Genomic DNA, 14433 nt, shown 5'->3' on the forward strand with positions numbered 1-14433 from the left:
ATTAGCTACCTAAAATTGGAGAATTCAATGTGCATACCATTGGATTGGAAGCTACCCAAGCAGAATGTGAGGTGCTGTTCCTTCAGTTTGTGTGTGGCCTCACTCTGGCAATGGAGGAGCCCCAGGACAGAAAGGTCGGTATGAGAATGGGAATTCAGCAAGCCTTGATGGCCCACGCAAGATCTGGGTAAGAGTCAGGGAACTATAGACGAGTGTGTGCAACATCTGTGGAGGGATTACTGGCAGGGATTCTGAAGGATAAATTGTATATGCAATATATACTTTGGGGATAGTCAGCATGGTTTTGAATGTGGGAAAGTATATCTTATGAACTTGATTGAGTGGTTTTGAAGATGTAACCTAAAAGGTTGAAGAGTGCAAAGCCATAGACATTATCTATATGGATTTTAGCAAAGTCTTTGGTAAGTTTCATATGGTAGGTTGCTCTGGAAGGTTAGATTGCATGGAATTTAGGGAGAGCTAACTATCAGGACACAGAATTGGCTTCAGGGAGCAGAGGTTAGTGGTGGAAGGGTGTTTTATGGACTGGAGGCCTGTGTGTGTGTCGGGTATTGGTGCTGGGCTATTGCTACATTAAAGATTTGGATGAGAATGTTGAAGACATAATTAGTAGGTTTGCAGATAACACTAAAGTAGGTGGTACTTTGAATAGCAAAGATGGTTATCAAAAATGATAGTGGAATCCTGATCAGCTGGGTAAGTAGGTTGAGGAATTGCTATGGAATTCGATATAGTCAAGTGTGAGTTGCATTTTAGGAAGTCGAACGAGGGCAGGACCTTCACAATGAAGTGCGGGGCACTGGGGAGTGTAGAAAACTCGGACTACAGATAATATTAGGTATTGAGTATAGAGGTTGGGGTAGACACAATGCTGGAGTAACTCGGCGGGACAGGCAGCATCTCTGGATGAAAGAATGGGTGACGTTTCGGGTCGAGACCCTTCTTCAGACTGAGTCAGGGGAGAGGGAGGTAAGCTGGTGAAAGGTGTGTAAACAGTACAAAGGGGATGGAGATCAAGGAAAATGTAGAATGGATCATTGTTAGCTAGGAGAAGGTAACAACAACGCAAACAGATAAAATGTAATCAAGGACAGTCAAGCTGGTTAGAGAACTGGGAAGGGGGGGGGTAGGGATGGAGAGAGAGGAAAAACAAGGGTTACTTGAAGTTAGAATGGTCAATATACATGCCACTGGGGTGTAAGTTGCCCAAGCACCACTCAGTCTGAAGAAGGGTCTCAATCCAAAAGTCACCCAGATACTGCCTGTCCTACTGAGTTACTCCAGCATTGTGTCTACCCCAACCTCTATACCCAATACCCAATATTATCTGTAATCCGAGATCCCTCTTTTCTACACTCCCCAGTGCCCCGCCATTCATTGTGAAGGTTCTGCCCTCGTTCGACTTCCTAAAATGCAACTCACACTTGACTATATTAAATTCCATTAGTGAGTTACTCCAGCATATTGTGTCTATCTTCAGTTTAAACCTGCATCTGCAGTTCCTTCCTACACAAATGTTTGGGTGGTATGTTGCAATTGTACATGATGTTGGTGAGGCCACACTTTAGTAATGTGTTCAGCTTAGGTCACACTGCTATAGGAAGGATGTCATTAAGCTGGAAAGAGTGCAAAGATGATTTACGATGATGTTGCCAGGACTTGAGGACCAGAACTTTCGGGAGAGGTTGACTAGACTAGGATATTATTCCTTGGTGCACAGGAGCTGAGGTGTGATCTTGTAGTGCTGTATAAGATCGAGGAGAATAGATAGAGGAAATGCAGTCTTTTACCCAAGGTTGGGGAATCAAGAACCAGGGGACATAGATTTATGGTGAGAGGGACAAGATTTAATAGGAACCTGAGGGGCAACTTTATCACACAGATGGATACGAAAAGCTTAAAGGGATAAGGCAAATGTGAGTAGCTGAGATGGGGCATCTTGGTCGGCCTGGTGAGTTGGGCCAAAGGGCCTGTTTCTGTTTTGTATGACACTACTGTGAATATGTTCTGTAATAACCCAACAGAAATAAGTTTAAATTAATTTAAGGAAAACCTAAATTAGTATCCCCATGATGAGAAATTAAGTCAATTTTATACAGTGTTAGGTAATATAGATTGGGAGGAACGTGTGGAGCATGACACTAGAGTGGCATGCTGAATTGGTTATGCACTGTGCTGCATAGAGCTTTGTAAATCTAACATTGTGTGGCATAGTGGTGCAGCCAAAAAAGCCGCTGCCTCATTGCTCCTACAACTCTGGTTCAATCTTGACCTCGGGTGCTGCCTGTGTGGAGTTTGCACATTCTCCCAGTGGCTGTGGCTTCTCCCTGGGTGTGTCAGTTCCTCAAGCATCCCAAAGAATTGCTGCTAACTTAATTTACAACTGCAGATTATCCTAAGTGTGTCGGTAAGATCATTAACATGGGTAGGAGTTGAGGCAGCGGGGGGGGGGGGGGGGGTCAGTGGTGATGGTAAGGGAAAGAAGAAAATGCATGTGAGAGTATGTTACAGGAAAATAAGCGGAGGACTAGAATTGCTGTCAATAACACCATAGACTGGAATGAATGGGTTCCACCATAGACTGGAATGAATGGTGTCATTAGAAAGGATGACACTATGAGAATGGTAATTTTTGATAAGAGTCGGCAGATACATGAGACTGCAGAGGCTGAAATCTTGAACAATAAACAACCTGCTGGAGAAACTCGACAAGCTAGGCTGCATCTGTGAAAGAGATAATAAACAGACGATGTTTCCGATCAGGACCCTCCAGTGGTGAATTTGTTACGGTGACAGGTATGTTTTGTTTCCCTTCTAGGCTCAGGTGAATGACGGTGAGGAAGGAAGGAAGAGGATGTCAGAGCAATCAAAGGTTGAGAGTACCCTGTCAGAAGCGGTATCTCCTGGGGGCCGACATGATGACAGCTGCCTGGTACCACTGGTAATACCCGTGTCTGTGCCAGTCAGAAGCGCCAATCAGAAAGGAGATGGGGAATCGCAGAAGTATCTGTCAAGTGAGAGGGATCTGCCTGAGTTGAAATCCATTCCATTGACCACCCGCAAGCGCAGATTGAGTAGAGGTTCTGGAGGTGGCCCTTCCTTACAGGTAAACTACCTCAATAACAACATCATATTTGTATGGTGCTTTAAATGTATGATCCCTTTGGGTTGTGTTCACCGGGGGCATTATCAGCTGACACTGGCAAAAAAGATATTAAGCCAAGTGAAGTGAGAGCATTTAAAAGGAGGAGATGAGAGGCATAAGGGTGAGAGAATGCAAGATCTCTAAAGAGTAAGTGGAATTCATGGAGGTGTGCAAAGGAGGAGAGTGCTGTGTGGTTGGAGGAGGTGGAGGAGATGGGGAAGAGCAAGACCATGATTGGATTTGAAAATAGGAATAAGAACCAGAGTGCAAAGGTTTAGGGTGAGAGGGCAAAGATGTAAAAGGAAATCTGAGGGGAAGCTTTTTCACATAGATGGTGATGTGCACATGGAACAACTTCCAGACATTTGGACAGGTTTCTGGATTGGAAAAGTTTGGAGGGATATGGGCCAAAGGCAGGCTGATGGAACTTGCTTGGTCCAGGCAAGTTGGGTGGCATGGACAAGTTGGGCCGAAGGGCCTGTTTCCATGCTGTATAGTTCTTCAACTCTCTAACTTTATAATTGATGGATGAAGAGTTAATGGAACTTATTGTGCGCCTGGATAAAGTGTGAAGTTTTCGATGAGCTAAAGTTGATGCAGGTGGAAGATGGGAACTGTTTACTGTTCTCTACTTTTGTTCAGTCATTGTCCTAATCCCAGAAATTAAGTCACTAACTTGGCCCTGTAGTGGTTTTCCGAGGGATTGTTTGAAGGAATATGTCTAGTCATACTGCAGGAACATAGGCCCTTTGGCCTAACTTTCCCATGCCAACCAAGATTCCCCATATACGCCAGTCCTACCTGCCTGTATTTAATCCATATCTTTCTAAACATTTCCTATCCATGAACCTGTCCAAATGCCTTTTAAGTGTTGATGTTGTACCTGCCTCAACTACCTCCTCTGGTAGCTTGTTCCATTTAGCCACCACCCTCTGTCGCCTTCTGGTTCCTATTAAGTCATTCCCCTCTCACCTTAAACCTATGTCTTCTTGATTCCTTTGCTCAGGGTAAAAGATATTCACTCTCTCTAAGATACGATACAATAGAACTTTATTTATCTCAGGAGGGAAATTGATCTGTCAACATAAAAACACAAAATACATGAAACATGAAATTAAAATGACGAGTGGAAAGGATTGGGGATGTGCAAAGATTGGGGGAGGGGAGGAGGAGGAGCTTGGTCTCAGTCTACCCCATGACAGAAGGGGGAGGAGTTGTACAGTTTGACAGCCACAGGGAAGAAGGATCTCCTGTGGTGTTCTGTCCTGCAGCTTGGTGGAACCAGTCTGTTGCTGAAGGTACTACTCGGATTGACCAGTGTGTCATGGAGGGGGTGAGCTGTATTGTCCAGGATGCTCCACAGTTTGAGGAGCATCCTCCTCTCCAAGACATCTCCCATGAATCCAACTCTGACCCCACGACGGAGCCAGCCTTCCTGATGAGTTTGTTAATTCTATTGGCATCCACTGTTTTGCACTGCTGCCCCAGGACAATATAGCAGAGAATACAGTACTGCCTACCACCAATTGGTAGAACATCTGCAGCATCTTAGTGCAGACGTTGAAGGAGCGGAGCCTTCTCAAAAAGTACAGCCAGCTCTGTTCCTTCTTGTACAGGGCCTCTGCATTCCTGGACCAGTCCAGTTTACTATTCAGGTACACTCCAAGGTATTTGTACTCCCTGGTAAACTGCACATCCACACCATTTATGGGGACAGGAGACAGGGATGTTCCTCTCTTCCTACAGTCCACCATTAACTCCTTAGTCTTGTCGGTGTTGAACGGCCAGAAAAGCCGTTGACTACACCTCTGTATTCAGCTTCCCTCCCATCACTGATGCAGCCCACAATTGCAGAGACATCTGAAAACTTTTGCAGATGGCAGGAGTCCGAGTTATATCTGAAGTCCGAGGTGTAGATGGTGAACAGGAAGGGAGAGTGGACCTGTGGGGCCCCTGTGTTGCTCAACACCATGTCTGAGACAGTTCTGTAGCCTGACATATTGTGGTCGTCTAGTCAGGTAGTCGGTGATCCAGAACACCAGTGGGGCATCCACCCCCACCTTCGTCAATTTGCTCCCTAGCATTGCAGGCCGGATGGTGTTAAAAGCACTGGAAAAGTAAAAGAACATGACTCTCTCAATGCTTCCCAGCTTATCCAGGTGAGCATAGGAACGATGGAGCAGGTCAAGTCAAGTCAAGTCAATTTTATTTGTATAGCACATTTAAAAACAACCCACGTTGACCAAAGTGCTGCACATCTGATTAGGAAAAAAAAAAAGAAACATACAGTGGCAGGCAGCCAAACACAAAGGCGCGGCCATCTTGAACAAAATGTTTGGATTGTTCCCTCATGGTGCAGGTGGATCTATGCCCCCCATCTTACACACCTGTACAAGATCACCCTTCAGCCTTCTGTGCTCCACGGAATACATTCCTCGCCTGCCCAACCTCTCCTTTTAGCTTGGGTTCTCTAGTCCTGATAAATATTCTCTGCACTCTTTGTGCATTAATAACATTCATCCTTTAGCAGGGTGACCAAAACAGAACACAATACTCCAGACTCACCAATGTCTTGTAGAACCAACATAAAATCCAAACTTCTGTACTCAATACACTGATGAAAACCAATGAACCAATTGACCACCCTATTCTACCTGTGACACCTGCACTCTTAGATCCCTCTACTCTACAACACTCCCCAGGGCCCTGCCATTCACAATAAAAATCCTGCCCTGGTTTGACTTCCTAAAATGCAACACCTCACTCGTATCTGCATTAAACCGCATTAACTATTCCTCAGCCCACTTGCCCACTGATCAAGATCCTGCTGTAATTTTGGATAACCATCTTTGCTATCTACGATACTACGCATTTAGTGTAATCTGCAAACTTACTAATCAAATCGTTGACATAAACCACAAACACCAATGGGCCCAGCACTGATCCCTGAAGCTCATCACTAGTCATAGATCTGCAGACCAAAAAACAGCCTTGCGTTATCACCCTCTGTTTCCTTCCATGAAGCCAATTCTCTATCCAGTCAGCTAGCTCTCCCTGGATCCCATACAATATAACTTTCCAGAGCTGCCTATCATGCGGAACTTTATCGAATGCCTTGCTGAAGTCCATTTAGATAACATCTGTGGCTCTGCCCTAAATCAACCTTTTTTTGCTTACTACTTCAAAAAACTCAATCAGATTTGTAAGACATCTCCCACATACAAAACCATGTGACTATCCCTAATCAGCCCCTGTCTATCCAAATGCATATATGCTATATTTAAATGTCAGGCCTGATTTTCTTTTGTTGTTGCAGGAAGTTGAACACACCAGAGGTCAGCTGAACCTGACGGCCAAGCTGAAACGGCGCCCCAGGCCAGAGCCCCTCTTCATTCCGCCCAAACCCCACAACCATGTCTCAGTCATTGCTTACCCACCTGGTACCCTCTATCAGAGCAACCTTCGATCGCCCATCAGACTGCCTGAGTACTCGGTGGACAGGAACTTCCAACCACCGCCCTACACTCCCCCGCCCATTCTCAGCCCCATGCGGGAGGGTTCAGGACTTTACTTCAACGCCATCTTGTCAGCTACAACCAATTCGTCCCAACCGGTCACCCCAAAGTCTACGCCCAAATTCTGTTTAAGCCGATCAAGTAAGTTGAGATCATTTAATTTTTCTTCTCAGCGGTAAATTGTCTATGTACTTCGGGCCAATAAACCAACTACTTCCAAAGTAAAGGCTAGTTCTGATATTTGGCTCTTTGGGTGCTTAAATGGAATTTTTACATCACATCTGTCTAAAAAACCCCATCTTGAATAGTTGATGCAGTCAATAGAATTTGCATTTGGACGGTATCTTCATTTTTCCCGTACAATATACCAAGTCCAACATGGGTAAATTAGTTTGTCTAGTCCAGATCTGTTTTCTCTCTTCTACCACCTTTGAAAACACGCACACTTGCAAATGCCTGGAGAACAGTTTATCCGGAGAATTACAAGCTCAATCATTTAGGGACCCACAACATTATTCCCATTGTTCTCTCTCCCCATTGACTGAATACATCATCTTATTTTAGACCTTTCTCCAAACCTATTGAGATTATCAATCTCAACAGGGAATAATTTCTTATTGTCTCCTGGGAGGCAACCACTGCTAAAATATGAAGTTTTATGATGTTTTGTTCAAATATTTTCATAGCTTTACAAATAACCTGCATCTTTCAAGGTCTTGAAATGCAGAAAGGAATACTGTCGAACAGATGTCAGAATTTTGGTTAAGAAACATAGAAACATAGAAAATAGGTGCAGGAGGAGGCCATTCAGCCTTTCGAGCCAGCACCGCCATTCATTGTGATGATGGCTGATCGTCCCCAATCAATAACCCGTGCCTGCCTTCTCCCCATATCCCTTGATTCCACTAGCCCCTAAAGCTCTATCTAACTCTCTCTTAAATCCATCCAGTGATTTAGCCTCCACTGCCCTCTGTGGCAGAGAATTCCACAAATTCACAACTCTCTGGGTGAAAAAGTTTTTTCTCACCTCAGTTTTAAATGGCCTCCCCTTTATTCTAAGACTGTGGCCCCTGGTTCTGGACTCACCCAACATTGGGAACATTTTTCCTGCATCTAACTTGTTCAGTCCTTTTATAATTTTATATGTTTCTATAAGATCCCCTCTCATCCTTCTAAACTCCAGTGAATACAAGCCCAGTCTTTTCTATCTTTCCTCGTATGTCAGTCCTGCCATCCCAGGGATCAATCTTGTGAACCTACGCTGCACTGCCTCAATTACAAGGATGTCCTTCCTCAAATTAGGAGACCAAAACTGTACACAATACTCCAGATGTGATCTTACCAGGGCCCTATACAACTGCAGACGAAAGAAGGAAAGAATAGAATGAGAGAAAGTCGCTGAGCCTCTGGCTTGTCACCTCAATGTTCAAATTCCTGGCATAAAGATGGGTTTAGACCATAGCTTGTCTACCCCAGCCACTGGGAGCACAAGGCTTCCAGCACTATGATTATGATGTTGGTAATACTCTGTTTTCTGTTTTCTAGACAGTGCTGATACCTCTCCTCCATTCCTGCCCCTCATGAATGACGCCACTCCTGCAAGCATTGAACCGTGAGTAATAGAAAGGATTCCAACCTGAAATGTTGCCTATCCATTCCCTCCAGAGATGCTGCCTGACCCACTGATTTACTCAAGCACTTTGTGTTATGCTCAAGATTCCAGCATCTGCAGTTCCTGTGTCTCCATAAAAAAGGATGTAAGCTTTTTGTTTTCGAAACAGGCAGAGTAGCATAGGCAGAGACTGCAGAATAGCACAGGTTATCAGCAGAACATGAAACTTACACAAGCAGCTACAAGCTAGAAGGTGCAGGCTTCCACAAGTCTGCGCTGACTTATATGCATTGGATTAGATATGTTGTGGTTTGCCTTAGCTGCTCTTTAGAGGTTTAGAGATATAGCACGGAAACAGGCCTTTTGGCCCACTAAATCCATGCCGACCATCGATCACCCGTTCACACTAATTCTATGTTATTCCCACTTTCTCAGTCACTCCCTCACACGAGGGGCAATTTACAGAGGCCAATTAACTTACAAACCTGCATGTCTTTGGAATGTGGGCGGAAGCAAGTGCACCCGGAGGGAACCCATGCAGTCACAGGGAGAACTTGCAAACTTCACACAGATAGCATCCGAGGTCAGGATCGAACCCGTGCCTCTGGCGCTGTGAGGCAGCAGCTGTACCACTGTACTGCCAAAGGTATTGCTGGCCATTCATCTCCACCCTTACCGTAGTTGCACGCAGACAGTTGAAATGGAATGGCTTTTCTTTGGTTTCCTTCCATTTTCAATAAGCTTGCCACCCAGCTTATGTGAAAAGATAGCCCCTGAAGGGGGAAAGAAAACAGCATGAGAGCACCCCAAGGAATGTGGGGAGAAGGCAGGGAGCTTGGTCAAGATCACTTTGATATTTTAGTTTTCAATATGCACAGATAATCTCCCCACTAGTGCCCGATTAAAACTTGGTGTTTGGACTTAATAGGTTTCATAGAGAGAAATTATTCTGGTCATTGGAATAAATCTGTGCACATGTGGTGAATTCTATTTCAGGGGACCACTCCAACGTTAGAACTAAGTGGCACAGGGGTTGCATGGCAGATTGTATTTGGGTAACAAAGGATGGGGAGCACAGGGGTGGGATGCAATTAAACTATAATAGACAATAGACAATAGACAATAGGTGCAGGAGTAGGCCATTCAGCCCTTCGAGCCAGCACCGCCATTCAATGCGATCATGGCTGATCACTATCAATCAGTACCCCGTTCCTGCCTTCTCCCCATACCCCCTCACTCCGCTATCCTTAAGAGCTCTATCCAGCTCTCTCTTGAAAGCATCCAACGAACTGGCCTCCACTGCCTTCTGAGGCAGAGAATTCCACACCTTCACCACCCTCTGACTGAAAAAGTTCTTCCTCATCTCCGTTCTAAATGGCCTACCCCTTATTCTCAAACTGTGGCCCCTTGTTCTGGACTCCCCCAACATTGGGAACATGTTATCTGCCTCTAATGTGTCCAATCCCCTAATTATCTTATATGTTTCAATAAGATCCCCCCTCATCCTTCTAAATTCCAGTGTATACAAGCCCAATCGCTCCAGCCTTTCAACATACGACAGTCCCGCCATTCCGGGAATTAATCTAGTGAACCTACGCTGCACGCCCTCCATAGCAAGAATATCCTTCCTCAAATTTGGAGACCAAAACTGCACACAGTACTCCAGTTGCGGTCTCACCAGGGCCCGGTACAACTGTAGAAGGACCTCTTTGCTCCTATACTCAACTCCTCTTGTTACGAAGGCCAACATTCCATTGGCTTTCTTCACTGCCTGCTGAACCTGCATGCTTCCTTTCATTGACTGATGCACTAGGACACCCAGATCTCGTTGAACTCCCCCTCCTCCTAACTTGACACCATTCAGATAATAATCTGCCTTTCTATTCTTACTTCCAAAGTGAATAACCTCACACTTATCTACATTAAACTGCATCTGCCATGTATCCGCCCACTCACACAACCTGTCCAGGTCACCCTGCAGCCTTCTTGCATCTTCCTCACAATTCACACTACCCCCCAACTTAGTATCATCTGCAAATTTGCTAATGGTACTTTTAATCCCTTCGTCTAAGTCATTAATGTATATCGTAAATAGCTGGGGTCCCAGCACCGAACCTTGCGGTACCCCACTGGTCACTGCCTGCCATTCCTAAAGGGACCCATTTATCCCCACTCTTTGCTTTCTGTCTGTTAACCAATTTTCTATCCATGTCAGTACCCTACCCCCAATACCATGTGCCCTAATTTTGCCCACTAATCTCCTATGTGGGACCTTGTCGAAGGCTTTCTGAAAGTCGAGGTACACCACATCCACTGACTCTCCCTTGTCAATTTTCCTAGTTACATCCTCAAAAAATTCCAGTAGATTTGTCAAGCATGATTTCCCCTTCGTAAATCCATGCTGACTCGGAACGATCCCGTTACTGCTATCCAAATGCTCAGCAATTTCGTCTTTTATAATTGACTCCAGCATTTTCCCCACCACTGATGTCAGACTAACTGGTCTATAATTACCCGTTTTCTCTCTCCCTCCTTTCTTAAAAAGTGGGATAACATTTGCTATTCTCCAATCCACAGGAACTGATCCTGAATCTATAGAACATTGAAAAATGATCTCCAATGCTTCCACTATTTCTAGAGCCACCTCCTTAAGTACTCTGGGATGCAGACCATCAGGCCCTGGGGATTTATCAGCCTTCAGTCCCATCAGTCTACCCAAAACCATTTCCTGCCTAATGTGGATTTCCTTCAGTTCCTCCATCACCCTAGGTTCTCCAGCCCCTAGAACATTTGGGAGATTGTGTGTATCTTCCTCAGTGAAGACAGATCCAAAGTAACGGTTTAACTCGTCTGCCATTTCTTTGTTCCCCATAATAAATTCCCCTGCTTCTGTCTTCAAGGGACCCACATTTGCCTTGACTATTTTTTTCCTCTTCACGTACCTAAAAAAACTTTTGCTATCCTCCTTTATATTATTGGCTAGTTTACCCTCGTACCTCATCTTTTCTCCTCGTATTGCCTTTTTAGTTAACTTTTGTTGCTCTTTAAAAGAGTCCCAATCCTCTGTCTTCCCACTCTTCTTTGCTATGTTATACTTCCTCTCCTTAATTTTTATGCTGTCCCTGACTTCCCTTGTCAGCCACAGGTGTCTCTTACTCCCCTTAGAGTCTTTCCACCTCTTTGGAATAAATTGATCCTGCAACCTCTGCATTATTCCCAGGAATACCTGCCATTGCTGTTCTACCGTCTTCCCTGCTAGGGCCTCCTTCCAATCAATTTTGGCCAGCTCCCGCCTCATGCCTCTGTAATCCCCTTTGCTATACTGTAATACCGACACTTCCGATTTTCCCTTCTGCCTTTCCATTTGCAGAGTAAAACTTATCATGTTGTGATCACTGCCTCCTAATGGCTCTTTTACCTCTAGTCCCCTTATCAGATCAGGATCATTACACAACACTAAATCCAGAATTGCCTTCTCCCTGGTAGGCTCCAGTACAAGCTGTTCTAAGAATCCATCTCGAAGGCACTCTACAAACTCTCTTTCCTGGGGTCCATTTCCAACCTGATTTTCCCAGTCTACCTGCATGTTGAAATCTCCCATAACCACCGTAGCATTACATTTTTGACACGCCAATTTTATCTCCTGATTTAACTTGCACCCTAAGTCGAGGCTACTGTTTGGGGGCCTATAGATAACTCCCATTAGGGTCTTTTTACCCTTACAATTTCTCATTTCTATCCATACTGATTCAACATCTCCTGATTCTATGTCACCCCTTGCAAGGGAATGAATATCATTCCTTACCATCAGAGCAACCCCACCCCCTCTGCCCACCTGTCTGTCTTTTCTATACGTTGTGTACCCCTGAATATTCAGTTCCCAGCCCTGGTCCTCTTGTAGCCATGTCTCAGTGATCCCTACAACATCATACTTGCCCATGACTAACTGAGCCTCAAGCTCATCCACTTTATTTTTTATACTACGCGCATTTAAGTACAACACTTTAACTTCTGTATTTACCTCCCCTCTCACATCGTTCACAATTGGCCCTGCCCTTAATTTCTTTTCCGCTCTAGAACTTCTGTTCCCATTCTTCCGTGAGTCTTTTGCAATATCTCCTGTATTCCCTTTTACCTCATCTTCATATTCACAATTTGTTAACCCCTCCCCCCCCACTACTTAGTTTAAAGCCACAGGTGTCACACTAGCAAACCTGCCTGCCAGAATGTTTGTCCCCCTGCTGTTAAGATGCAACCCGTCCCTTTTGTACAAGTCACCCCTAGCCCAGAAGAGATCCCAGTGGTCCAGAAATCTAAATCCCTGCTCTCTGCACCAGTCCCTCAGCCATAAATTCATACCCTCTATCTCTCTGTTCCTGGCCTCACCAGCACGAGGTACCGGTAGCAGTCCAGAGATAACTACCTTCGACGTCCTACTTCTCAGCGTTTTTCCCAACTCTCTAAACTCCCGCTGTAGCACCTCCTTCCTCTTCCGCCCGACGTCATTCGTGCCCACGTGCACAACGACTTCAGGTTGATCGCCTTCCCTCGCTAGGAGGGAAAATGGGGTTGAGGGACTGAATGACTTCTGTTTCTGTTTTAAGTTATCTGGGAAGAAAATGTTTATTCTCCCAAAATATCCATGTGATTCATTTTTGAATACAACTTTTGATGCAAGTCATTGGTGTGGAAATGTACTCGGTGTTGCGTGTTGTAAACAGACAATGTAGGATTTAAAGTCTTTGGATATACGCTCGTGTATTTTGTTGATGGAAATGGAGTTGGAGGGAGGGCGCTTCATTGGTTTAACATGTTTTCTGTCATCGTCTTCCTCAGGCGAATCAACATTGGCGGCCAGTTCCAGGCAGAAATACCTGAGCTTCGTGACAAGTCCATGGCTGTGTTGGATGTCAACCATGCCGATCTGGTATTCAAGCCCTGGGAGAGTCCTAAAAACCGTCGGCTTAACCAACAAATAAGTAAGAATTCAAATTCATTTTAGAATTTTCTTTAATAGAAATAATTTGTTAAATGTCTACATGTTATGATGTTGCTAATCATAGCTGAGTGAAGGTGATTGTCAAACCATTTTGCAGGTTGTATTGCTGTAGAAAATTGGGATTCATTTTATGAGAGTAATGGATATTGTATAATTATCCTGCATTGGCTACATTTTACTGGAGAAGTAATTGTTTTTAATCAGGTAATCAGGTTTTTAATCAGCTGTGTTGAGGAACACAACAATGTGGTACAAAGTTTAAGGGTAGGAGTCGTCATGTAGGGAAGTGTTGATGTGAAGTAATCTGTAATGTTTGTGAAGAATAAGGAAATGTGGGGAGAGTAAAATAGGATTACTGTAAATGGGTGGTAAATGGTTAGTGTGGATCTGGTGGGCTAAAAGACCTGTTTCCATGTTGGATCTCTCTCTGATGAAAGTTTGAGTCTTTTTTTAAAGAGTCTTTTTCCTAATTAAATGCAGTTTAGTAGAGTGCTGAGTCTGAAAAGGTCCTGATCCGAAATATCGTCTGTCCATTCCCTCCACAAATGCTGCCTGACCCGCTGAGTTACTCCAGCACATAGTGTTTTGCTCAAGATTCCAGCACCTGCAGCTCCTTGTGTATCCATTGTGCAGAGTGCTATTTGCTATGTAGTCTTTGTTTTTTGTAACAGAGTTTACTTACTTTGAGAAAAGCTGGAAAGCCCACCTCCAATTTGTTGGCTGATAGAGTATTATCAGTTTTCACTCTCAAATACATTGCTTGACAACCATAACTATTTTCCTTTTGTCTCTCAAAATGGCACCATAATCTGATGGTTCAGAGCACAAGAAGCTTAAAAGCAATTCAGCAAAATCATGGCATAATCTTTTACCTTGGCACCACTTAGTTGCACTAACTGCACATCTTTGATTTCCCTTGCTATCCAGAAAATAGGGTATTTGTGTATTTTATGTCCAGCAATAATATCTAGCAATCAATAAGTTGGCTAAATGTGATGTTGGGATAGATTTATGATACCACAGTGATGGTACTGATTTAGATTGATGTTTGGTGATGTAAAACCACAAATGTCACTCGAGTAATAAGTTACATTCACCCTAGTACTTGTCAACTTCAAGTGTCTTTCAATCTGGTAGAACC

The 14433-nt window shown here is 44.2% G+C and overlaps 1 protein-coding gene across 5 annotated transcripts in view; it reads left to right on the forward strand.

Moving 5' to 3' along the window:
* Nucleotides 1–14433, forward strand: part of mideasb (mitotic deacetylase associated SANT domain protein b) — a 70697-nt gene that overhangs the window by 40493 nt on the left and 15771 nt on the right. For all 5 annotated transcript variants that reach the window (XM_078406207.1, XM_078406211.1, XM_078406209.1 and 2 more), the window contains exons 3-6: nucleotides 2840–3127; nucleotides 6483–6822; nucleotides 8227–8293; nucleotides 13130–13272. In XM_078406207.1, the coding sequence (XP_078262333.1) occupies nucleotides 2840–3127; nucleotides 6483–6822; nucleotides 8227–8293; nucleotides 13130–13272 (838 nt within the window). The remainder of the gene's footprint in view (nucleotides 1–2839; nucleotides 3128–6482; nucleotides 6823–8226; nucleotides 8294–13129; nucleotides 13273–14433) is intronic.

Source organism: Rhinoraja longicauda, chromosome 10, assembly GCF_053455715.1.
Source record: "Rhinoraja longicauda isolate Sanriku21f chromosome 10, sRhiLon1.1, whole genome shotgun sequence".
Taxonomy (NCBI): domain Eukaryota; kingdom Metazoa; phylum Chordata; class Chondrichthyes; order Rajiformes; family Arhynchobatidae; genus Rhinoraja; species Rhinoraja longicauda.